This window comes from Elephantulus edwardii, unplaced genomic scaffold, assembly GCF_000299155.1.
Source record: "Elephantulus edwardii isolate Elephantulus edwardi_28Jun2011 unplaced genomic scaffold, EleEdw1.0 scaffold00059, whole genome shotgun sequence".
Lineage (NCBI taxonomy): Eukaryota > Metazoa > Chordata > Mammalia > Macroscelidea > Macroscelididae > Elephantulus > Elephantulus edwardii.
In genome coordinates, this window is record NW_006399809.1 from 9,937,660 (window position 1) to 9,965,027 (window position 27,368).

Sequence of the window (27,368 nt, forward strand, 5' to 3'; positions counted from 1 at the left end):
TTTTTTTTTTTGCCTGTTGAACTTTTATTGTTAGTAGGTGAGATGATATCTCATTGTTGTTTTAAATTGTATTTATCTAATAGGTCTTAAGTATTTGTGCATGTGTTTGTTGGTAATCTGTGTTGTCTTCTTTGATGAGGATTCATACCATTATCTTCTCTTTATTTTATATTTCCATTTTGTGTCTTTTTATTGTAGAGTTGCTGGAGTACACTGTAAATTTTAGATATGAGTTCCATATCATTAGCAAATATTTTTCCCAGTCTATGGGCTTTCTTTTTTACCTTTTTGAGGAAATTTTTTATGCACACAGGATTTGATTTTTAGAAAGTCCCATTCATATATTTCAATAACTTTCCTGATTGGGGTTATTGGTTGTGTTTTAAAGTCTGTTTATGTCATAGCTTAGGGCTTCTAGATTTGTTCCTATTTGTGTTTCTCTGATGATCTTTATAGTTTTTCATTTTACCCCTGTTTCTCTCATCAAACGTGAGTCGATCTTGTTGATGTTAGTGTCAATCTTGTTTCAGTTTTCTGCAAACAAATGTACAATTTTGCCATCACCATGTGTTAAAGAGGCTTTTGTTTCCCTACCTAATGGATTTCATCTTACCAAAGATCAATTGACTATAGGTAGATAGGTCAATTACCGGGGTCTGATTTCTGTTTTATTGGTTTATGTGTCCATCACAGTACCAGTAACCATGCTTTTGAAGGGCTTGTAGCAGTAGGTTTTTAAATCAGGGAGTGTAATATCTCCTATTTTGGTTTTCTTTTTCAGGAGTATTTTGCTTATTTTATGGTCTCTTTCCAAATAAAGCTAGAAATTGCCTTTTCCATACTTCAGCCATCTTCTTGAAGAATGGCATCAGTTATCTGTATTAATACTGCTTTGAATCTGTAGATTTCTTTTGGTAGAATGTCAGTTTTACAACATAGTTTCACAATATAATCTTATCTATGAACATGGTACATTCTTCCATTTATTTAGTTCTCTTTTTGTTTCTTTTTTTAAATATTTTTTTTCTACTAGCTTGTTTACAAAGTTTGTATACATTGTGTTTCACACTGGATCTTTTTCATTTCCTTTACCCACCCCTCCTTCCACCCATCAAATTGTGCGACCCTATGATTAGCTCCCTCCACACCCATTCTTACTCCTCTATTCTCCCCCCCTCCCACTCCCCTTGGATCCTCGCACATATTTTACTAGTTATCTTTCTATTTCTACAATAATGGTCTTGCAGTTTTCTTTATATTGGTCTTTTGTGTCTCTAGTTAGATTTGTTCCTAAGTATCTCATCTTGTGATTGGCTATTATAATTTGGCTATTATAATTAATATTGTTTTTCTTATTTCCTTCTCTGTGTTCTCTTTGCTACTGTAGAGAAATCTAATTACGTGAATTGACCTTATATCCTACCAGTTTGCAAAACTGATCTACTAAGTCCAAAAGTTTTCTTACCAAGTCTTTGAGGTTTCCTATCTACATTATCATATAATTTGCATATACAGATAATTTTACCTTTTCTTTGCCAACTTAGATACTTCTTATTTCCTTTGCTTGCCTCATTGCTATAGCTAGGACTTCCACTATATCAAATAGGAGTTGTGCTAATGGGCATCCTTGTCTTATCTCATACCTGTCCAAAAGGGGAATTCCTTTATTCTCTCTCCATTAAGGGTGAGGTTGACTATTGATTTTGTATATATGCTCTTAATCGCATTGAGGAAATTCCCCCCATTCCTATTTAGTAGAGTATTCTAATCAGAATAGAAGAGTGTTGGAGATTAGCAAAAGCCTTTTCTGCATGAATTGGAATAATCATGTGTTTCTTATTCTTTGTTTTATTGATGTGGTGGATTACATTTGTCATTGGGTTATTTCCCCCTTATGTTGAACCATCCTTGCAGGTCTGTTATGAATCCTATTGTTAATGATGTATTATCTTTTTATATCCTGTTGAACTGTCTGGTCTATAATTTTGGTAAGGATTTTTGCATCTATATACATGAGGTATATTGGTTTATAGTTTCCTTTTTTTGTTGTGTCTTTACCTGGTTTTGTAATCAGGTTTATGCTTGCTTCGTAGAATGAATCTGGGAGTGTTCTTATTTTTTCTGTATTCTGAAATAATTTAAGTAGGATTAGTGACAGTTCTTCTCCAAGTATTTGCCTGTAAAGCTTTTTGGTCCAGGACTTTTCTTGATTGAGAGGTTTTGTTATGACACTCGATTTCTTCTTTTGTGAGGGGTCTGTTCCAGTGTCAATACTTCAGCCTGTGTCAGATTAGGAAGGTGTGAGTTTCAAAGAATTTGCACATTTCTTCTAGATTTTAAAATTTTTTGGAGTACATCTTTTAATAATATTCCATAATTATGGATTTTGTCTTATTTGGTTGTTATGACATTGCTAATTTCATTTCTTATTCAAGTTATTCGTTTTATTCATTTCTTTTCCTTTGTTCCATTGGTTGGCCAATGGTTTGTCAATTTTATTGACCCTTTCAAAGAACCAACTCCTGGTCTTATTGGTAGTTTTAAAGGTTTTTCTGTTTTCTATTCCATTTATTTCTGCCATTATCTTTTCTTTTCCTTTCTTCTGAGGTTTTGGAGTATTCTTTTTTAATGTGTTTGCTTATTGCTATGAACTAAACTCTGAGTACTGCTTTTGCTGTATACAAGAGATTTTGTATGGTGTCTTTTCATGCTATTTGTTTCAAGAACCTTTTTCATTTTATTTTTTTATTTCTTCTTTTATCCAATGATTACCAAGCAGGGTATTATTTAGCTTCTAAATGCACAGTTTTTTCTCCTCTGTCCTCTTGTTGTTGATTTCTTTAGTAGTAGTAGTAGTAGTAGTAATAGTAGTAGTAGTAGTAGTAGTAGTAGTAGTAGTAGTAGTAGTAGTAGTAGTAGTGTACCGTCAAATCGGATCTGACTGGTACAGGAGGAGAGTGCCCCTCCTTCTCCAGCAGAGCATCTGGTAGATTTGAACCACATACCTCTGGGATTGCAATGCAGCTTCTTGCCACTAGGCCACCAGACTTCCCTTTTGTTGCTGATTTCTAATCTTACAGCATTGTCATCTGAAAAGATGCTTTGTAGATTTCAGTATTTTTTATCAAGTCTTGCTTTGTAACCTAATGTAAGGTCTATTCTTCAGAATGTTCTATGTACAGTGAAAAAGAATGTATACTGATCTTTTGTTGGGTTCAGTACCATATATAGGTCTATGAGATCGAGTTGGCTAACTGAATATTTTCATTCTTCTGCACCTTGTTGATTTTCTTTCTAGTTGTCTATTCTTCTAATGAGAGCAGTGCACTGATGTTACCTTCTACTACTGTGATGTTGTCTATTTCTCACTTCAAGTCTATTAACAGGTTTTGTGTACTTTGCAGCTCTATCATTTGGTGCATGGATATTAAGTAAGGTTATGTGTTATGTCCTCTTGCTTTATTATTATAAAGTGTCTTGTATTCCTTTGTAATGTATTCCTAGTCTCTTATATTGCTTTGGTCCCTGAAATCTATTTTATCAGAGGCTAATATTGCCACTACTGCTTTTGTTGTTGTTGTTGTTGTCATTTGCTTGGTATATTTTTTCTCTTTCCTTTCTCTCTAATTTACTGGATGCTATTACAAAAACTACATAGATTTGCCACTTAAGAGTGCCTAAAGTAAGTATGAGCTGCCAGGTTGAAAAAGAAAATAAGTAAGAGTACTATCAAGTCAGCAGGGAGTTCTGGTGGCTTAGGTAAGGAGTTGTGCTGCCAACCTAAAGGCATAAGGTTCAAATTCCCCGGCTGCTCTGTGCAAGAAAGATGATCAATCTCCTCACGTGCAATAAACTGCCTCTGAAAACCCACTAGAGGTCAGGATGATTTGTTTCAGACTCAACAGTACACCACAACAGCAACAATCAACTCACCAGCAAATTTGCTTTTCCATTTTCTTCTATTATTTCCCCACCTAAACCCAACAGAGCACAAAACCCAGAAGTGGTCATTTATTGATTCAGACAGAGAGCCCCAGAAGAAGTTCTAGAATTCTCATTCAAGTGGGAAAGGCATAACCTGGCAGTGGCAGCTATGCTCTGCAGTTGTTGAAATGTCAGTGGAAGAAGACAGAGAATTGCCTCTCCAGTTGGAAAAACAACTGGTCTGAAGACTGCAAGGCAAATCACATTGCTTTTCTCTTTTCTTACCCTGTCTTCCCATGCTCAGTCTCAGACTTGAGTGCATTTGTGACAAGTGTATGGCATCAGAGAGGTAACTAAAGTCCTAGCTCTGTGAGTGAAGAGCAAAACAATGAAGCCAAAAAACTAGAGAGAACACAGAAAAGGAAGAGCTCAAAGAATGAACCCATAAAGTTTCTTTTTAACTCCTAGATCACCTCTGAGCTACACATTCATGAATCTGAAACCGAATATCATACCAGTCTTCAAGAACTGGATTTAAGAGACTGACCACTGTCCAGGTATAGAACACCACTGAATAGACACATAGGAAGCAAATACAAATTACAATGCAAAATTTTAAAAATGCAACTGATGTTAAAATCACAACCTCACATAAATCTGGTTAGCATTTGCCACTTGAACTCAACGAGGTTAGTTGCCTACAAAGACCAAAATGCTAGCATTATCTACAGTGTGTAAACAAGGCTCAGAGCCTTATAAAATAACTTTCAAAATGTTAGGGTAAAACCTAAAATTACTCAGCATGCAAGGAGCCAGAAAAATTTCAATGCATGTGGGGCAAAAATCAATATACATCAATGCCAACGTGGCTTAGATCTTAGAATCACCTGGCAAAGACATCAATGCAATTTTTATTAAAGTGCCCCAATAAGTAAGGACAAACACATTTTAAATAATTTTGATGATAGAAATTAACAGCACAGAAATGTGATTTCTAAATTTTAAAAAAATGAAGATTTAAAATAAAGCAATAGAAATTATCTAAACTGAAAAAGGGAAACAATATTTTAAAACAATTAACAGAAGAACAAAAGCAGGTAAGACATGTCAAAGTATCTAATGCTTATCTCAGAGTTCCAAGAGGACAGAGAAGAGTGCAGTGCAGGAAAAGGAAATATTTGAAGAAATAATAACCCAAAATGTCACAAACACAGCAAAACTAAATGGTGAACCTCAACAGGATAAAACCCCTTGAAAAAATCATGTCCAGACTCAAACTGCTAAAAACTACAAAGTAAAAGTCTTAAAAACACCATAAAAAAATCAGAGACAATAAGATTGGCACAGAATAGAACAGGGTTTAGGGCTGTTTACATAGGGTCATTGTGAGTCACAGGTGACTTGATGGCACATAACAACAACAAACTTATTTATAGGAGAACACCAATTCAAATGACTGAAAATTTCTTATCAGAAAGCAAAGCCCAAAGGAAGTGGTACAATATATTTTTGCTTTTTTAAAATTGGTTTTCATACAATATTCATTTATTTGTGTTTCATTTATGCACACTATGTTTTATACAATCCTACATTTACATTACATACATCCTACATTACATTGTACATTTACGTTTAAATTGTTTCAAGCAACCATTCATATATACTGTCTTTCACACAACCAATCTCTATTGTTCTACGCCTTTATCACCCCTTCTCTTCATGTCCCCACTGAATCTTCCCTAATGCTTCACACACACCTCCATCTGCGCTCTAAACTCTGCTATCCTAGTGATCCCCACTTTTCCCCTTTTTCTGCTCACATCTCCACTTCCTTGTCCACTTTTGAACATTTACAAACATCTAACTAGTTATCCTTTCATTTTTACAATTATGGTCTTATGCAGTATTTGTCCTTATGAGAGTTAGTTCACTCAGCATAATGCTTTTTAGACTCTCTCATGTTATATAATATTTTACAAAACCATTGCTCCCTGGGGTTGCATAGTATTCCTTTGTATACAATATGTTTAAGGTGCTAAAAAGAAAAGGGGGAAGAATTGTCAAACCATAAATATGTGAAAATATCCTTCAGGAGTATAAATAAAATAAAGATATCTAATATGAAGACAATTAAATTGGCTAAGGATATGAAAGAGCCACTGTACATAGGGTTGCTATGAGTCACAGGTGAATCAACAGCACATAACAACTACAATGTGTGATCTGTCATTAGCCTGACCACCTTTATTAACATTCTTCATCAACAGGTGACTGAGCTTGTGACTACAGGTCCAGGTGCTTAAAATCATTTTGTTGTTTGCTTGAGTGAGATTATGGTTGATAAACTAAAACACATCACAGTCCTTTGCACAGAAGAAGAATCAGTTGTGGTACTGGAGAAGAATTTTAAACATACCATAAACTGCCAAGAGAACAAACAGATCTGTCTTGGAGAGAGTGATACCAAGTTTCTCCTTGGAGGCAAAGATTTTGAATCTTCATCTCACATACTTTGGTCACATGGCCAGGATAGACTACTTTTGGAGAAAGACATCATGCTTAGAAGGGTGGAGAGACAGAGCAGGAGAAGAAGACCCCAGATGACACAGTAACTGGGTTAATAGGGGTAGGTGTATCAGAGTCAGTGACACTGGTTCAGGATAGGGCAGGGTTCAAAATCACTGTGAGTCACAGGTGCCTTGAAAGTAGATAACAACAACAACAATATCATTAATATCAACACCTTTGATGCCAGCAGTCAGGAGATCAGGAGTTATAGTAGATTTGGCAAATCTGCTATCAGGGGTCTATCCAAATTAATGAGGAGCAATTGTATCAGTTCGAAGACTAAGATGAACCTGATTCAGGCCATGAGTTTTTCTATGATCTTTTTAATCCATTTCTATGCATCTGAGAGCTGGACAATGAATAAGGATGATGGAAGAAGAACTGATGCCTTTGAGTTGTGGTTTTGAAGAAAAGCACTGAATATCTCATGGACTGCCAAAAACAAAAAACAAAACACACAGATATGTCTTGGGAAAAGTGCAGTCAGAGTGATTGTAGGAGGCAAGGATGGTGAGACTTTATTTCACATATTTTGGGCATGTAACTAGGATAGGCTGTTCCTTGGAAAAGGATCTCATACTTAGAAAAGAAGGGAGTCAATGAAAGAGAGAAAGACCCTCAATGGGATGGATTGACAAAGTGACATAAGCAATGGGCTTAAGTGTGTCAGAAATGATGAGGATGGCACAGGATAGTACAGGGTTTAAGTCTGTTGTTCATAGGGTCTCTATGAGTCCTATTTGACTTAATGCACCTAACAACAAACTGTTATTAATAAGGACTGATCTATTTGTTTCAGTGATATTTTACTGAGTCATTGGTGAACCTTTCCATGAATTCAGCTCCCATTTGGCAGTCTTCATATGCATTCTTCATTGGTTGCATTTAATACAGTATAGCAACATTCTCTTTCATTGTCTTCTATTTATTCCCTTTCTAGTGCTCTCATTTTCCTGTCCCCGTAGTTCCTCACTTTACTTTTGGAGAATTTGTTGATCTGTTGGTCTCATATTGATGTTTTATAAGAAGGGCACTTATGGCACAAGTTATATCCCAGTAGTGGAGTTGCTGCTGGGTGAAATGGTATTTCTATTTACAACTTTTTGAGAAAACTCCGTACTGCCTTCCAGAGTGGATGCAGCATTTCATACTCCCACCAACAGTGAATAAGGGTTCCAGTTTCTCCACAACCTTGCCAGCCTTTGTTGTTTGCTGTTCTTTTAAATTTTGCTATTCTTTCTGGGGTGAGATAATATCTCATAGTTGTTATTCTTCTCTTCTTATAAAAAGAGGTATTATGCAATATTTGTCCTTAAATGCTTGACTATTTTTAGTTTTACCCCTCCAGAACCATCTATATTACAATATGGTTCACAGATCCATCATGGTAGTTTTATAGTAGTTAGCCTATCCATTCATTTGTTGATGGACAGCCTATCCATTCATTTGTTGATGGACACTGTGGGGGTTTTTCCCCATTTATTTGCTTTTGTGAGTAAAGCCACAATTAACACAGATGTTCACATGTCTTTTCATGTCATTACTTATAGGTGTCTACAGTGTATACCTAGATATAGGATTGCAGGAACAGAGAGTAGAATTAATCTATTTTTGAGAGTTACTTATATCTATTGTTGCAATTAGGGGAGCTTTGGTAGCTTAGTGGTAATCAATCATGTTACCAACATAAAGGTATGCAGTTCAAATCCACCAGCTGCTCCTTGGCAGAAAGATGAGCAACATTAAACATATACAACATTAAATTCGAGATTTGTTTCTAAACAATATCTGAAAATAAACAGGTCTTTATTGGAAATTAACAATGGCTTATGTTAGGAATTTAAAAGAAACACCTACTTTTATTTCAAGCTTGTTTCAAGAAAGTTTCTTCAAGGCTCCTTTAAATCTCTAACTTGATGTTTGCTATTTATTTCAAGACCACAGGTTTCATGAGAAAATGAATCATCCAAGCTTTTTCTACTTTACTGGTGTGTCTCCAGCACCATATATAGCACCTGCATATAGTAGTTTTTTAAATGCTGCCAGATTAATTAGTCATTTAATTAATACATATGTATTATCCATTTCTTTTTTAAAAACCTCATAGTTTTTCCATGAAGAATTTGACACTGAAAAAATGGCACTGTGAGTTTATTGTTCAAAACGGCTTTCCTAGGTCATTGCCTTTGACTTTTGCCACGTGGCTGGGCTGGAACAGGCAAACAGGGTGTATAAGTCCATCTATGAAGAGACTAGTCAGTTTGGCCATTCTGCCAAATTTAAACTGAGTAAATTTCAGCAGCTGAAATTGGTAATCTCATTACTAGCAAGACAGAAGAAGCAGAGCCTTCAGTTTTGAGGTCAGAAAGTCCTGTGCCAGTCAGACCTGGAACAACAGCCTTAGTGGAGAACCAGAGATAGACAGGAGACAGAGATGACCTGGGGCTTGTGTCCCAGGGAGTAAGCACCAGTGGCTTTCAGTCAAGTTTACTGGACAACTGGTAGGGAGACTCCTTAATTGGCAGGACTAACAGAGCTTTGTAACCCTGGCCGAAAGGGATAAGGCTGAAGATCAAATGGCCTGCGAGCATGCTTGAGAAGATGTCCTGACAGAGAAATTGCGTTCTGTTGCCATTCTGAGTTGTAACCTATTAATTTCCCTGATAAATCGTGCAGTCATGAGTATGATTCTGTGAGGTCTGCGTAGCTATTGCAATACATTTTGGACCCAATAATAGGATAGTAAACTTGTTGTTGGAATTGGTCAAAATAGGTACAGATGTGTGGAGATCCCACCTGACCGTACAAGAATTGGTTTTATGTTGTGAATGTTGTTGATGCAGACAATTCTTCCTTGTGCAGTTATCAGAGGTCAGACTCGGCCATCCCCATGACACTTCTGTGCTTTTCACAGAGTTCCTTCTCAGGACCAGGCACTAAAAGTTTGAAGTTCATTTAAAATAAAATTAATCTTGCCTTATCAGTTTATTTGATTATACTGAATATTAAGGGCTTGCTGTTATGATCAGCCTGAATCCCACAGTGGAAATGTATGCTGGAATTCATTTCCTGAAGAATAAAAGAATGCTGGCATCATGTAAAGCCCTTCTTCTCTTTTTACAAAAGATTAGACAAGCCAGTGTGAACTATCTTATTCTTATAACTAAAGACAGGCAGATTCTCCACTGGATTACTTTGCAAACTGCTAAAATAAAATGCTCCTGCTCTAAGGTCAAGTATTTTTTTGTTTCTCTGAACTAGTATTATGGAGATATGAACCGCTTAAGGACAATGCCAGTTCTTTCAATAATTGCCTTACTTTGCCACATCCCACAGTCTAGCAGCAATCTTTCTTCTCTTTTCCCATTTTCAGTTACAAACGCTTAACTAAGAATTTTCTGTAATGAAGTAGCAGCAACACAGTCAGCCAGTGGGGAGAGGTCTATATGAAAACAGAGAAAGACAATAGAGACAGAGATTGTTGAAGAAGATGGCAGAACAAAAGAGAAAAGAAACAAGAACAGCAAGTGATGAGAATTGCCTATTTTCGTTATGTGCTGTGATCTTAAAACCTACTCGTGGCTAACTCTCGAGCAGGTTTTCAAAGACTCTCAGGCGGAGCAGCTGATGGATTCAGACCATTTCCTTTAGGTTGGATTCCTTACCAGTAGGCTACCAGAGTTCTCTAATTATGCTATCCCATAAACCAGGGATTTCCAAAGGAAATGCTGATAGTGGAAGATGTGACTGCTATGGAACAAAAAGAACTCTGTGGCCATATTATGATTTCTCACTACATAAAATGGACAACTGTTTAGAGAAGTGCAGGCAATTCTTTTTGCCTTTATGTGGATTTTTGTGACTTTTCTTTTAATCAGCCATATTGGTTGCCATTGTCCTGCCATGCTAGTCCTAGTAGTGAAAGAAGGCAGGTGGTGGAATGTGGAGTGATGGGATGATGTGACCTGCTATGACAGGTTTTTCTTTTCATTTTCCTTCAAGCTCTGTGGGTGCCCCACACTTCAAATTCCCAGCTGTATTCTGGATAATGAGAAAAATGATTGGTATAGTCTGGTCCTTTAATTTGTCCCTGCTTACAGCCTGAGTTTTTATTCCTCATTAAGAGAAAAATCAAAGAGTGAGAATTAAACACCTCTTGATTTATTATCTTACTGAAAATGAAAGCTGAAAGTTGTGGGACAGGATGAATGGAGGACCAGCCAATGAGTGAGCTGCTGCAGGAGGCCACTGTCAGCAGGCAACATCTGGACTCTCACTTCCCCATTGAAGGAAACAGTGAGCAATATAACATGCAGAAATACTTTGGAGTAAAGATAAGAGGTTCAAACAAATTGGGTTTTTCTCTCTTTGAGTATTAGGATTTGATTTACATCGATCTTTTGAAAACTACTTCTCAGCTCTCAACTTCATAGCTGGCCCCCTAGATGCTACTCCTTGAGTATAGTGAGCACACCCAACTCACCTATGAATCTTGTGAGCACATGTAGGTATTCAACACATGGGTAGAACAGGTGCATGTAGGTATGGTGAAATGGTGATGTCTGCATGCCTGATGAGATCACGGCTGTTTGCTTGCTCAGTGAAATAGCAGGTGCATATAAATCGTGAAAGGCTGGGTACATGTTTGCCTGGTAAAATCACAAGTGTGTGAACACATAATGAAGTGGTGAGTGCATGTGGTGAAATAGTGAATCAATACTTGCATTTCGAGATAAACCTACTGGCCTTAATTTGTATGTCTGTGTGCATTTTTTAATAAAACTCTAGCTGCCTCCAAAAGGGATGGGGGCAATATTCACTTGTGTGCTAACACTCCTAGATCAATACTGCCTACACAGCTCATAACAGGCTCAGTGTGATGCAGACAGTCACCACGTGGTCACATAGCTTCCAGGCAACAGGGGCCAGCATGTCCTCTACAGCTGTGCATTGACCTTTTTCCTATGTGACACTATCACACATACTGACTCTGTCAAACACTGCATCGCCTCCCGAGCCTCCAAGGCTGATGTTATGAACAACTCTTCCTAGGGAAGGAGACAGATGGCTAGTGTTTCTCCAGTCCTTATCCCCTGGGTTGCACCCCTCACCTGAGGATTGCTTGCATTTTATCATCAATCCAGTCCCTAAGGGATAAAAAAAAGCAGTCTGTTTATTTGAGTACACACTTTGTAGACTCTCAGCTTAGAGGAACCGCATGACATGGGAAACCAGAGATCAGCACTGCAGATGGCAGGAACGGGATTTGTATTTGTTGTTATTGTCATTGTTATGTATCATCAAGATGCCTGTGACTCACAGTGACCCCAAACACAATACCTTTTAACTCTGTCCTATCCTGAGCCGAAACCTTGTCTCCAACACATCTGACCCTATTGCCCCAGTCACAGTGTCAATCCATTTCATCCAGGGTCTTCCTCTCTCTCCTATGCTGTCCCTCCATCCTCCAAGAACCCATCCTTCCTGGTAACATGCCAAAAATATGTGAGAAAGAGCTTCAAAATCTCTGCCTCAGAGAACAAGTTGGTTTCACCCTCTCCAGGACACTTGTTGGTTGTTCTCTTGGAGGTCCATGGTATGTTCAATTCTCATCTCCAGCACCACAACTCAAAGGCGTCAATTCTTATTCTGTCATCCTTAGTCATTGTCCAGCTCTGTGATGCATAGCAAGTAATTACAAAGACCATGACCTGGATCAGGTGCATTTTAGTCTCTATTCTGATGTTATTGGTGCACTCTGGCACTCTGGAGAATCCCTGACAGCAGATTTTCCTGATCTTGATCCTTTGATTTCCTGGCTGCTGGTTCCAAGAGTGTTACTTGTAGAACCAAGCAAGCTGAAATTGTTGACTATAGTTCTTTAAATTATGATTATGTGGCTGTAGACAAATAAGTAAAATTAGTCTATTACTTCCTTTTTAAAGTGAGAATATTACAGTGCTCACTTCACACCGTTTTAATAAGATGTCAACAAATTGCTAATACAAATGCTTAACAGAGCCCTTATTATCAATTAAGTCTTTAATAAATGGTATTTTCATAAAAGAGATACAATTATTAAAACAGTAATTTGACAGTACATTGAATGCCAGTAGTTCAAGTGGAGTTTAGAAGAAGCCATGGCACCAGGGATATCATTGCTAATGTCAAAATATATCCTGGCTAAAAGCAGAGAATTCCAGAAGAATGTTTATCTGTTTATATTGACTATGCAAAAGCATTTGATTGCGTGGCTCATAACAAACTATAGTTAACATTTAGAAGAATGAAATCCTAGAACATGTAATTGCACTTATACAGAATCTATACCCAGACCATGAAGCTATTTTCTCAACAGAGAAAGGGAACACTGCATGGTTTAAAATCAGGACGTATCCTTTTTTCATATCTATTCAATCTGTATGCTGATCAAATAATTCATAAAGTCAAACTCTATGAAGAAGAATTTGGCATCAGAGTTGGAAAAATATTTATCAAAAACCTAAGTTATGCAGATGACACAACCTTGCTTGTTGAAAGTGAGGAGGATTTGAAATGCTTGCTGCAGAAAATCAAATACTACAGACTCCAATGTGGTTTACATCTCAATATCAAGAAAAAAAGTCTTTATCACCGGGCCAACAGGCCACATCATGATAGCTGGAGAAATGATTGAAATTGTCAATGATTTCATTTTGCTTGCATCAATAATCAACACCCTTGCTACCAGCAGTCAGGTTCCCAGGAGATGTATTGTATTGGGCAAATCCACTGTTAAGGATCACTCCAAAATACTGAAAAGTGGTATCAGTCTGAAGACTAAAGTGCACCTGATTCAGGCCATGGTCTTTTCAATTACTTGCTATGCATCTAAGACCTAGATGACAGAAGAATAATTGATGCTTTTGAGCTGTGGTGTTGGAGAATAGTACTGAATATCCAGATATATGGGGGAAAGTACACCAGAGTGCTCCTGGGGGCAAAGATGGAAAAGCTTCACTGCCCATATTTTGGGCATTGTTGCTAAGAGAGGCTATTCCTAGGAGAGGGACATCATGCTTGGAAAGGTCAGCAAAAGAGAGAAAGACACGCCCCCCCCAACAATATGATTGACACAATGACTGCAACAATGGACTCAAGTGTGTCAGAGATGATGAAGACAGCACAAGACCATACAGAGCTCAGGTCTGTCGTTCATATGGTCAGTATGGGTCATACGCAACTCGATGGCACCTAACAACAACATTAAAGATAATAAGAAAGTTTGGTGAAAGGAAGATCATGCAAATCATTACAGGAGTTTAAATAGATCTGGTCTATAATATTTGAAAGCATGAGTGGCATCCACTTCCTAAACAACATGCCTCTGGAAACTCTATGAACTTTGATAAATGACGATAGTTATAGAAAGGCTTCGGGTCTTTTTTTCATAGGGTCACTATGAGTCGTGCTCGACTCAAAGGCAATTAACAACAACAACAACTACAATATGTACCTTGCACTGGCCAGGCAGCCTGGAGGAGTCTCAGGAATGAGCAGAAATACCAGGAGGTGATTCAATGAGCTTCTCTAGGGAGACTGGAGTCCCAGTGTGGTGCAAATTTTAAGAGTACTTCACTATTAAAGAAAACATTAAACATTCATTTAAGTCCACCCAGACTCCCTGCAGAAGAAAAGTCTGGTGACATAAGTCTGAAAAATCACCTTTTGGAAACACTATGGAACCCAGTTCTACCCTTACACAAACAGGGTTTCCTTGAGACAGAATCAGATTGATTGTAACTGGTAGCTTAGTATAGATTGGCAGTTCTCAATTGGTTACACTTCTCTAATCCTCCAACTCATTGGGTAAAATTTCTCTTTGTAATATTGTATTATTTCTTTTTCTCACATCTACACAAAAAGTTGTAATTTATAGGAATAAATGTGTTGAGATACTTGAAACCAAAGAATTATTGGTTTGGTTAATATATTGCCAAATAAAGAGAAAACTAAAAATAGAAAATTCCATGGTAAACACTATGAATTCACTGATAGCAAATTATCCCCGTGCAAGTGGCAGTCCCCAAGGTTTTTGACTGTATAATAATGCTTCCTCCATGAGTTCAGCTAACAGTATGTGCATGGTTACAGTGTCAAATTGAGATCCCTAACTTTAATTACTTTCTTCATTTTAATTATTCAGGTGCATCTTCCCAGAATCTGGAGAAATTTATAGAAAGGTAAGGATTTGGAAGATGGAAACAAGAATTTGTTTTAAAAACTTAATGGAAACCCTCTACCATTACTAAATAATCACTTTTACTGAACATTAATAGCTTATTAGTCTCTATACAAACAGTGGAATGCAACTTCTTGAGCCAGTGAGCACAGAAAGTGATTAATTTGCATATTTCCTTTAAAGATCCTAAAAAGCATATAGAGTAGATAAAATTTTATCTGTCAGAAATAACTTTTTAGAAGAGCAATGTAAAAAATGTTTTATATTGCATGAAAACAATTATGTACTAATTTGGGGCTTTAAAGTCATTAAATAATACTCCAAGTACCTAAAGTGGAGTCTTGGATTTTTCAAAGTTGACCCCAGATTGTCAGGATGCCCTACAAACCAGGTAACTTTTATTACTAGTAAATGCTAAAAATTTGCTATAAAAATAAGAGGGGGGGGTACCTGTCCCTTGAGGGCTTCAGTTCACTTTTCAATTCTTTGTATTTATGTGGCCTTCCCTAAACAGAAGTTCTTAAAGATTACAGAAAAGGGAGAAATGTAAATTGTATCACCACCAATAAAAATAATAATATGCTAGACGTTTCCCAAGAGCGTTATAGAGGTTGTTTGATCAGCCTATGATTGGTTGCAAAGGTAGCTTCCAAGTGTTTGACATTCAGGTTTCATCTTTGGCTTTACAGCTTGTCCAGGAACCAACTGTTGGATCACCCAGCCATTGTCATATATGCCATGATTGGAAATGATGTGTGCAATGGGTAAGTTATACAGAGGTATTTGCAGTTCTGTCACTCTCTTCTTTCCTCCACCCATTCATACAGATTCTACTCTGTTCTATCTTATAAATGAGCCTAGGTACAAGTGACTTCAAGAGAACATCTGTGAGGTTTCTTGCTCAAATGCTGATGTCATAACAAACGAATGTGCCATGATCAGTTATGAGTTGTAGCCACAATTTTTTTTCTTTTTTTGAGTGGGAGTCCAATATCCAAGATTGAAAAGTATGACATTTTAAACCATAGAAGGTGGAATCTTGATTATCCTAAAATATATCTTCCTCACTCATATTCTAATGGGCATCTTTTTGTAGTATTGCCAGGATAGATGTATGACATTTGAAAAGAAATTGCACATAACTTAAAATGGATCTTATTTGTTTCCATGGTCCATAGTAAGAAAGAAATTTCACTAAACCAACAGTGTATTGGTGGTGGTGGTGGTGGTGGTGATGTTTGGTATTGTTAGGAGCCATAAGGTTAAGTATGACTCATATCAGCCCTATGAACCGCCAACCTGAAACTTGTCCTATTCTGTGCTGTCCTCATCTCTGATGCGCTAGAGCCCATTGCTGAAGTTACTGTGTCTATCAATCTTGTTGAGGTCTTCCTCTCCTTTGTTGATCCATCTTCCCAAGCATGATGTCCCTTTCCAAGGAATAACCTCACCTAAAACTACATGTCGGAAGTATGAAAGATGAAGCTTCACCATCTTTGCTCCCAAGGAGCACTCTGGCTGTACCATTTTTCAAGTCACATCTGATTGTTCTTTTGGCAGTCCAGGGGATATACAGTATTCTTCAACACCACAACTCAAAGGATCAATTCTTCTGTCATCCTTTTGTGTTGTCCAGCTCTCTGATGCATAGCAAGTGATTGGAAAGACCATGACCTGAATCAGGTACACCTTAGTCTTCAAACTGACATCATAACTCCTCAGCATTCTGGAGAGGTCCCTGACAGTGGACTTGCCCAATGCAATACATCTCCTGATTTCCTGACTGCTGTTACCAAGGGTGTTGATTGTTGATCCAAGTAAGATTAAATCATTGACAGCTTCATTCCTTTCTCCATCTATCATAATGTTGACTGTTAATCTTGTGGGTCATAACAAATTATGACTAATTTTGAGAAGAGTGGGAATCCCAGAACACTTCACTGTGCTGATATGAAATCTATACTTAGACCAAGAAGCTGTTATCCAAATGGAGCAAGGGAATACTGCATGTTTTAAAATCAAGAAACATGGATGTCAAGGTTGTTTCCTTTCCCTATTCAATTTGTATGCTGAGCAAATAATTCACAAAGCCAGACTCTAGGAAGAAGAATGTGTCATCAGAATTGGAAAGAGGATATGAAACACTTGCTGCAGAAGGTCAAGGACTACAGCAGCTATTGGTAGTGATTTCAAAATGGTCAATGCTTTTATTCCTTCTAGTATTTTGGGGAAGGTTCTCAAACTCTGTATACAGCAAAGAATATGCTACACATGTGAAAAAATGTCTGTAATCTTGGCCAAAGAAGACAGTAAAGAATTACTGATCTAAAATACCTCCTCACTAGCAACCCACTCACTATTTTGCAAATGAGAAAGGCCCAGGGAGGTTCCATTACATTCCCAGAGCAACATGACTGATTAACATCCAAAATGAACCCAAGTAGTGCTAGACCAGGTCAGCCTGACCCCTGCCTTCCCCTGCACTTTAGACACACTTTACTCACAGGTCTTCCTAAGCTTGTACTGGAAATTCATTTCACTATTAATACAATATCCTTGTTCATGCCAATATCCCCATGAGAGCCCTGGAATGGCTATGATTAAGGAAATGTGGACATAACCAATAAACTGAGTTCAAGGCAGGGAATAGCAGAAATGGTGACGTGTCAGGCACTCCCTCAGAAGCCAGGAGGATGCTTTGCCATCTCCCTGATACCAAAGCCCACCAAGGCTACTTGCTGTGAACGCAGGCACCTACCTCTGTGAACAGTTACTGGGACCCTCCAATAAGCAGCAACAGTCCCTGAGACCTGGCATGAGACAGGAGCCATGTCACTCTATAATTTCATGCCCACAACAGCCCTGGAAGAGAATACAATTGCCACCATTTTACAGATGAGGAAACCGGCTCAGCGAGGTGGAGAAAGTTGCTTATGTAGCTATTGAATAGCAAAGTTGAGTGCTGAACTCTTAGTTCGGTGTTTTTCTACAACTCAAAACTGCTTTATTAGCCTTCTTTCACTCATTCACATTTAAAAACTATATCTTGATCACTGATGTGCCAAACATTTTGTCAGACTTGGAGATACAGTGGCAAAAATACCACATTTCCTGGCCTCAAGGAATTTATGGAAGCTACAGGCCCTTACTCCTATCACAAAACACACAACAAAACTGTGGTCAGAGCACCCAGTGCCTCTCCAGGCCCAGATCAAGCCAACAGGGGGAGAACATAATATCTGCAGGAAGCTACTCTCAAAGCCAAAATCCCAGAAATTGCTCTTTTCCAGGAAAGCCAACTTACCTAGGGCCCCCGTGGTCTAGTCCTGCATCTCCTTTTCCATAGAGTTGAAGGGCAGCATTTATCAGCCAGTGCCCCTGCCAGCCCCTCCTGCCTGTGCAGGGGAGCAGCATACAATTGGGTGAAAGAGCAGAGCTGGCAGCATCGGCTGTCCCTGTGGTGCCCACTTTGTGGCATCCTGTGGAGGGGTTAGAAAAATAAAGACAGATGGCGGCTCCACCTTCCCATCTGCCAGCAAGCCAAGGTGGAGGAGACGTCCCAAAAATGAACAAAGTGAGATCATAGACTGCTGGAGCAGCACAGAGTTGCATAAGAAGTTCATCTTGGAACCAATTCTGTGATATTTCTTGACATGTTTTCTTCTCTCTCCCGTCCTTATTTTTCAAATGATGGTGCTCACTCGAAATAATGCAGCTCTGTGCTTCTTTCTCAATTCTCTGAACTCATGTAGAGTCTTAATAACTACATGTTAAATGAATAAAGGCAGGATTGAAAGATAGCTTTTAACATCAGGGATTCGGGGGAAAGTGATAAAGAAAAACTTTGAAGAAAGAATTTCCTCATTCAAACATTACTCCACTTGGCCTTAACTAGTCCAGCTTCCCTCAGATTTTGTCCACCACTGTAATCAAAAGTGATAAAATGCAAGTTAAAGTGCAGGAGAAAAAAAATCCTGGAAACACAACAAATCCTTGACAGTGGAGGAAGTAGGAGTGGTTTCAAAATCATCAAACGACATGGGCTGAATAGAGCCACTGACTAATCTTCCCCAAGAAGACAAGTAATTGCTGGAAAACAGTCACATAAACTGGCATGTTTTAGAGTTTCTTTACAGTGGCATTTTGTTGTTGATTGCCTTTGAGTCAAGAATGACTCATAGCGACCATATGACAAAAGGCATGAAGCCCCTCTACAACTATCAACATTTTTCAAAGTTAACAGTGTTTCCAGAGAAATGTTGTTTAGGAAATGGATACCACTCCTGCTTCCAAACCTATCGTAGAATGTTGGGTTGCTTTTGGTACAACTCAATGTACAGCCGCTCTGAAACCTTCCCTGTCCTGAGCCAGTCTCACTAATTCTGACACACCAACCCCCATTGCCCCAGTCATAGTATCAATCCATCTCATCTAGAGTCTTCTTCTCCTGGTCTGTCTGTTCACCCTTCTGAGCATGATGTCCTCTCCAAGGACCCACCTCTCCTGGCCACATACCCATAGGAAGTAAGATAGAGCTTCAAAATCCTATTCTCCAAGGAGAGACATGGTTTCACCCTCTCCATGGTATGTTCAAGAGTCTTCTCCAGCACCACAACTCAAAGGCATCTATTCTCCTTCTGTCATCCTTGATCATTGTCCAACTCTCTGAAGCATAACAAGGAATTTAGAAGACCATGGCCTTGATTAGGGGCCCCTTTATATCTAGACTGACATCATTGGTCTTTAATACTCATTATATATTATGCATTTTTCATCTAATAGAGAGTCAGGTTCATTGGGTGTCTGTTCCCAACCATTATGCTTCTTCAGTGCCAGTGACACAGATGGCACACAGGGCAGCTGATCAAGGCTGCATCAACAGGAAGTCTGTAAAGTTTCAAACAGGTCACCAACCCAAGATGCTCAGACTCCCTGGAAATTAGCCATTCTATCCATCCAGATTGACAGACTAGGAAGAAGGATTGGCCATCCACTTCTAAAATAGCAGGTCTCTGAAAACCGTATGTACAAAGTACTCAAGAGCAACAGTGTCTCTCTGGAGACTAAGGTGCGCCTGATACAGGCCATGGTCTTTGCCATCACTTGTTATGCATCAGAGAGTTGGACAATGACTAGGGAGGATAGAAGGAGAATTGATGCCTTTGAGCTGTGGTGCTGGAGAAGAGTATTGAATGTACCCTGGACTGCCAAGAAGACAAACAGATTCATCCTGGAGAGGGTTAAACCAGGCTACTCCTTGGAAACAAGGATTCTGGGGCTTCATCTAACATACTTTGGACATGTTGTAAGGAGAGACAGGTCCTTGGAGAGGGACATCATGCTTGGTAGGGACAGCGCAGGAGGGGAAGACCCTCTATGAGGTGGATTGATTCAGTGACTGGGATAATTAGGATGGATGTGTCAGAGGCAATGTGATTGGCACAGGATAGAGCAGGGTTTAGGGCTGTTATACATAGGGTCGCTATGAGTCACAAACGACTCGACGGCACATAACAACAACAACAACATCCATCCAGATGATAGAAAATCAGAGGAAGAGAGAATGTAAAGACTCTTTATCCTCAAAGGAACCACTCTCCATGCTCTTCTGTCTGACACATGGGTGGTGGCAAAGGGTATGAGAAGGAATTTCCCACTCCCTGTCCCCAGCACACTTCTGGCTATGCCCACTTTTAAGAATCACTACGCACAGATGATCCCCAGTGCTTCCCATTCTGTGTAAAGATACCTCTCTGAAAAAAAAGAACGAACTGGGGAGGAGGGTAGAGAAAACAGTGCAATAATGAATGAATGAAAACCCAAAATCTCTGTAAATGTTCACTAAAACTAATAAAATTTAATAATAATAATAATAAAGTATTGATTTTCAAATAAAAATTTTTGCATTAAATCAAATAAAGATACCTCTCTGAGGGGGGTGCATGAGAGAAGGACAATATAGTTACAACTGGAACAATATTACTAATATTGTATGCAAGTAGGATCTCATTTAAGGTTATCACACAAACAGCAAGAACATCAACAAAAACTGCCAGAAGCTCAAGCTGGGTATAGAAGAGGTCGTGGTACCAGGGATAGCATATCTGGTGTCAGATGGATCTTCGTTAAAAGCAAAAAATCCCAGAAGGATGACAATTTGTCTTTTATTGGCAAAGGTAAATAATTGTCTATATGAATCATAGCAAATAATGGCTTAATGTTGAGAAAAATGAAAATTCCAGAACACTTGATTATGCTTATGTGAAACTTATACCTTAACCAACAAGCTGTTGTGCAAACAGAGTAAGGAAACACTGCATAGTTTGAAATCAGGAAAGTTGTACCTAAGGGCTGTATCATTACTCCATACCTATTCAATCTATATGCTGAGCAGTTAATTTGAGAAGCTGGAGTTTATAAAGAAGAATATGACATCAGGATTGGAAGAAGACTTATCAATAACATGCATTATACAGATGACACAGCCTTGCTTGTTGGAAGCAAGAACTTAAAATACTTGCAGAAAATCGAAGACTACAGCTTTCAATATACATTCAATATGAGATTGCAGCTCAACATAAAAAAACCAAATATTCTCACCACTGAGCCAATTAGCAATAACATGATAGATAGAGAAAAGACTGAAATTACCAGCAATTTTATCTTGCTTGGATCCACAATCATCACTCTTGGTACCAGAAGTCAAGTAAGCAAAAGACTGGCATTAGGAAAATCTGCTGTGAATGAGTTTTCAAAGAGGCTAAGGAGCAATGATGTCAGTTTCAAGACTAAGATATATCTGATCCAAGCTATGATATTTTCAATTACTTGCAATGCATCTTGAAAGTTTGGAAATGAATAAGGATGAAGAAGAAATTGATGTCTTTGAGTTTATGGACTTCCAAAATAACAAAGAAATAATGTCTTGGAGAAAGTTCAACCAGAGTGCTCTTTAAAGGAAATATAATGGCCCTTCATGTCACATGCTTTGGGTATGCTGTTAGGAGGGGCTAGTCCCTGGGGAAGGACATCATGCTTAGAAAGGAGGAGGGCTAGCAAAAGAGAGGAAGACCCTCAAAAAGATGGGTGGGCACAGTGACTGTAGCAATGAGCTCGAGTATATCAAGGGTGCTGATAATAGCTTAACATAGGACAAGGTTCAGATCCTTTGTTCATAGGGTCGCTATGAGTTATCGTTGACTCCACAGCACCTGACACAATAACAGCAATGAAAGGTCTCTCAGCTAGATCTTTCTAGAAATTAATGCCAGCTGGGAAAGAGGTCTGAGCACAAAACAAAGGCAATTCTCTACACTTTAGCTCAGGTTCTGGGGAGCTGGCTTTCTGCAGAGGCTTAGAGAAGGAAAATCTCTCTTGCATAGACGGGGGAAACCTGGCCTGCCAGGGAAAAGAAGTGATGGTGGCCAGCCCTGCACCTGAGTCATGAGGCTTATTGTGCATTAGGACAGGGACAAGCATCTGAGCCAACTCAACGGGTGAGGCTGCTTCTGCCCTGGAGTCGGCCATGTGCTCCTGGCTCATGTGAAGTGAGTTGGTGGCACTGACCCATCTCTCGCTGTTTCCCTGGGTGTAACCATCATAACCCTCAGCTAGTTCCAAATGTCTTCTCCACAAGTTCCACACTCCCAACCCTTCAGCTCCCCACCAGCAAATCTGATGTGAGCACTCCACGTGAAGAGGGACCAGCGCACCACAGTGGTTAGGGGGACACAGGAAATCTAAGGATGACAGGGTGCCTGACAGTGGCTCTGGGACACTCTGATGGGAAAGAGTTCAAGGCTGCTTTTAGCTCAGGCTACTCTGCTTTTGACTGATATCAGACAAAAACCAGAAGATGTTTTCTGAAATGCTGGGATCTTTTGGGAACATGTAATACTGTTTCCAAAAGCACTGGAATTATTGTTTGCTGCTTTGGCCTTAACTCCAATTCATGGAGACCCCCACTAACCAGGATTTAATGATCATCCTCAAGGTTTTTGGAAAGGTCCCTAGCTGTAGATTTTCCCAGTGCAACATGTCTCCTTATTTCCTAATTGCTCAAACCAAGGATGTTAATTGTGGATCCCAGCAAGATGAAGCTGTTGACAGTTTCAATCTCCTCTCCATCCATCATGACACTGCCTATTGGTCCAGGGATAAGAGTTTTTGTTTTCTTGATATTGAAACACAATCCATACTGAAGGTTGCATTCCTTGATCTTCTGCAACAAGTGCTTCAAGTCCTTCTAGCTTTCAGCAAGCAAGGTTATGTCATCTGCATAATGCAGGTTATTGATAAGTCTCCCTCCAATCCTGATGCCACATTCCTCTTAAGAGAGTTCAGCTTCTCAGATAATTTGCTCAGTGAGTGGCATCCACTTCCTAATAACATGCCTCCAGAAACTGTGAAATTTTATAAATGTCGATAGTTGTAGAGGGGCTTCAGGCTTTTGTTCATAGGATTGCTATGAGTCATGCTCAGCTCAACAGCAATCAACAACAATGTAGACTGAACAGGTATGAAATAGAATACATCCCTGACACACTCCCTTCCCATACCTAAACCATGCAGTGCTCCCCTGTTCCATTCGCACAACAACCTCTTGATTCAGGTATAAGTTCCACATGAGCACATCAAGTTCTCTGGGATTTTCATTCTTCTCAATGTCAGCCACAAATTGTCATGATCCACACAGTCAAATGCCTTTGCATTGTCAATAAAGCACAAATAGACATTCTTCTGATATTCCTTACTTTCAGCCATCTGACATCAGCAACAATATCTCTGGTGCCATGGCTTCGTCTAAATCCTTCTTGAACTCTTGGCAGTCCCTTATCTGCCTACTAGTCCAGCTGTTTTTGAATGATATTCAGCAGTATTTTGCTTGCATGTGATATCAAATTATTGAAAAGTAGTGATGTCAGTTTGAGGATTAAGGTATGTCTTTCCAATTACTAGCTATGCATCCAAGACCTAGACAATAAATAAGGATGACAGAAAAATAATTTATGTCTTTGAGCTGTGGTGTTAGAGAAGAGCACTCAGTAGCCCCTGGACAGCCAAGAGAACAGAACCATCTTGGAGATAGTGCAGCCAGAAAGAGTGCTTGTTGGAGGCAAGAAAAATGAGGCTTCACTTCACATAATTTGGACATGTTGCTAGGTGGGCTGTTCCTTGGAAAGGGACATGATGTTGGAAAGGATGGAGGGTCAGCGAAGAAGTGGAAGACCCTCAACCATGTAAACTGACAAAGTGACTGCTGCAATGAGCTCTTGGGTGTCAGGAAGTGTGAGGATGGCACACGGTTCAGATGTTTTGTTCATAGGGTCACTCTGAGTCGTTCTCGATTCGACAGCACCTAAAAACAACAAGGTTTTTGTACAGGTTAGTGTGGGCTGATCTGAGAATAGATCTCATGGTCTCTCTTAGTCTGGAAGCTTCACAGAATATTGTTCAAATGTCACAGTAGCACACAAGCCTCCACAGACAGGCAGGTCATGTGTATCCACGAGGAGTCAAACCCAGGTCTCCCATAAAGGTGGTATGAGTTTCCCCACTGAACCGCTACTGCCCTTGCTGGTGGTGCAAACCAGCAGAAGAAAATCTCCAGAAAGAAAAAGGCATATAGAGCCAAAGGGCACTGAGAACTCTTCAGGGACTGGAGTCAGGAAACATCTTCAGTGGTACCCAGACAGAAAAATAGCCATTACCTGCCACTTCGACCCTCCAGCTCTTGCCTGGATTACACAGTAGTTACTTTTGTTGGGCGTATAATTAAGGTCACAAATGGCACATGGGCAAGGTACACAGTTGTACATGATGGAGTGAAAATGACTGAAGAATGTTCCTTCAGCAATACCATATCTTCCAGTTTTATTTCACTTAGTGATAAGTTGTTTTGATTATGCTTGCTTAATTTGCAGAGTGCCTTTTCATTAGTACAAATTAGCACTGATCCTTTGTTTACCATGAGAGTGGTATCTCTAGGTTAAATAGTAATAATAGTAATGATTAAGTAGGGAGTTTGGGAGACTTTACTGAATCTTAACTCTGCCTGCCTTCTGTGGCTGGACGGTCTTAGCTCAGTATCACTGCTTTGTGCCAAAGTACTGTATCAACAGCTGTTAGTTATTGTTGTGTGCCATAAAGTGGGTTTTCAGAGGCAGTATATCACACGAGAGGAGATTGCCCATCTTTCTCCACAGCAGGAGGGGGATAAAAAGGGAGCAATTATTAGCAGACAGTGCTTGGTAGCCATCCTGGTGACACTCACTCTTTGCTATCCAGTGGGAACTGACTCATAGCTGCTGACCCCCGCTCCCCCCCATCAGTGGTTTTTCCACAGGCTATAAATTACACTGGAGGAGATTGCCTGTTTTTTCTCTCACAGAACCACTGGTGGATTCAAATTGCCAGAGAGGTGCCACCTTGTGGTCAGCATTGCAACTCCCTATGGACTATGCCACCAGAACCTTTCTACTGATGATGGAAAAATGGGATAAAAATGCCCAAAATCAACTGTAACTTTACTTCAGGTGTTACACACCAAACACAGAGTAACCCTAAGACCTGGATATCCTAGGAAGGTATTTCTGTCTGAATTAATCCACAAGGCAGCTGAGATAGCCTTCTTAAGTAGGGAACCCCCATGCATGTGTAAACCAAGCAAAAATTCTCTCACCTGTCTGAATTACCTCCTTGTTGTAACAGAATTCTCACTGAGCAGCTGATGGACTCGAATCAATTGCCTTTGAGATTGCAGAACAGCTTCTTGCCACTAGGCCACCAGAGCTCCCTAATGTGTATCTCTAAAGAACAGGAGTTTATGTTCTCACAGAGCTGGAGGCTAATAGTCCAGAGAAGAGTTCCTGTGCACATGCCCCAAGTGTTCCTTGCCTTATAGATAATCTTCACATGATGCTTTCCTTTGCATCTGTGTCTAATCTGATATATATACCTCAGATGTGATTAAATTGAGAACCCACCTACTCCCATATGATCTAATTGTTATTGTTGTTAGGTGCCATCTGGTCAACATTGACTCATAGCAACCGTATGGGCAGATCCTGTGCCATCCTCACCATCTCGATATGCTCAAGCTCATTGTTAGTCACTGAATCAATTCATCTTGTTGACGGTCTTCCTCTCTTTCTCTAACCATTCACCGTTCCCAGTATGAGTCTATTTTCCAAAAACTGGTCCCTCCTGACAACATGCCCAAAGTGTGTGATAGGAAGTTTCAACCTCCTTCCTTCTAAGAAGCACCCTGATCATACTTCCTCCAAGACAGACTTGATTGTTCTTTTGGTAGTTCCTGATCTAAAACACATAGCAAATAAAACTCTGTTTTGAAATGGAATTACATCCATTCCACGGTAGGAGCTCGGATTCCAATATATATATATTTGTAAGAAGGGGAACAATAAGATCATGTCAATCTAAAAGACTATCATTCTGTGTCCAGTCAGCAGGCAAACTGTTCTCAAATCCTTAGCAGTGCCTTTCATGCACTTTAAAGGAATTTTTGTTTGTAAAGTAGTATAATAGTTTCCATATTAATGGAAAACATTAATTTAGCATTTAATTCTACATAACTGGCATTTTAGAAGTACTTTTTTTAGAATTAGAAAATTCAGATGATGCATGGTAAAAGTGCACCAAACACAGCCTGAGGCCCACCTGCCACCCAAAAATGTGACTTGTCCTGCTGTTTTCTCTGTGCTGTGTATTTGTTGTTCCTCACAGATCGGACCATATGATTCTCACTTCCCTGATTAACCTTATAACCTCCTGGACAGCAGCCAATCTTGGCAGTAATCTTATTTGACTAAACTAGCTGTAAGGGGGGAAAGATAGAAAATTAAAATGTTGCCTGACCCTCTTTCTTAAGCTTCAAAAACCAAACCAAATCCACTGGCATCAAGTCAATTCTGATTCATAGCAAATTTCCATCGAGTTTGCTGACTGTAAATCCTATGAGAAGAGATTGCCCGTCTCTTTCTCACAGAACACCTGGCAGATTCTAATCAGGGCTCTTCAGTTAGCAGTCCAGCACATTCCACACTCTGTCACCCGGACTCCTTTGCTAGAGCTCAGGTGGTCAACTGTCCACCCCTGGCTTTAGAAAGGAGAGTAAAATGATTGATCATTTTCCTGCGGCTACCATAACAACAGAGATCTCCTGTGGCTTGGTCCCTAGAGAGCAGTGCTGCTGACCTGAAGGCCAGTGTACCTGGTGGTTGGAATCCACCAGCAGCACAAGAGTTAAACCCCTCTCTGGAAATTTGCAGCCTGGAAAACCTGAGGGGGTCAGCTCTGATTTCAAAGCAATGAGTCTGAGTAGTTTGTTTGTTTTATTATAGCAAAATTCCACAAACTAGGTGACCTAAAACAGCAGAGATATATTCTCTAATAGTTCCTCTCTCTCTCAAACTTAAACTGCCATTGCCACCAAGTCAGGACTGATTCATAGCCGACCTTCCAGGGAATTTTCAAAGACTGTAAACCACATGGGAGGAAATTGCCCATCTTTCTCCCTCAGAGCAACTGGTGGCTTCAAAAAACCAACGAAAGAATCTTTTCTTTTACTTTTCCATAATTTTTGACTCATGTACTTATAACTTGTTAGTTAAATTTGTGTCTTCTAGGTTGCAAC

The 27,368-nt window shown here is 39.4% G+C and overlaps 1 protein-coding gene across 1 annotated transcript in view; it reads left to right on the plus strand.

Annotated features, from left to right (window-relative positions):
- Positions 1-27,368, plus strand: part of AOAH (acyloxyacyl hydrolase (neutrophil)) — a 362,932-nt gene that overhangs the window by 240,060 nt on the left and 95,504 nt on the right. The window contains exons 14-15 of the mRNA XM_006887625.1: positions 14,678-14,714; positions 15,403-15,477. Of these exons, the coding sequence (XP_006887687.1) occupies positions 14,678-14,714; positions 15,403-15,477 (112 nt within the window). The remainder of the gene's footprint in view (positions 1-14,677; positions 14,715-15,402; positions 15,478-27,368) is intronic.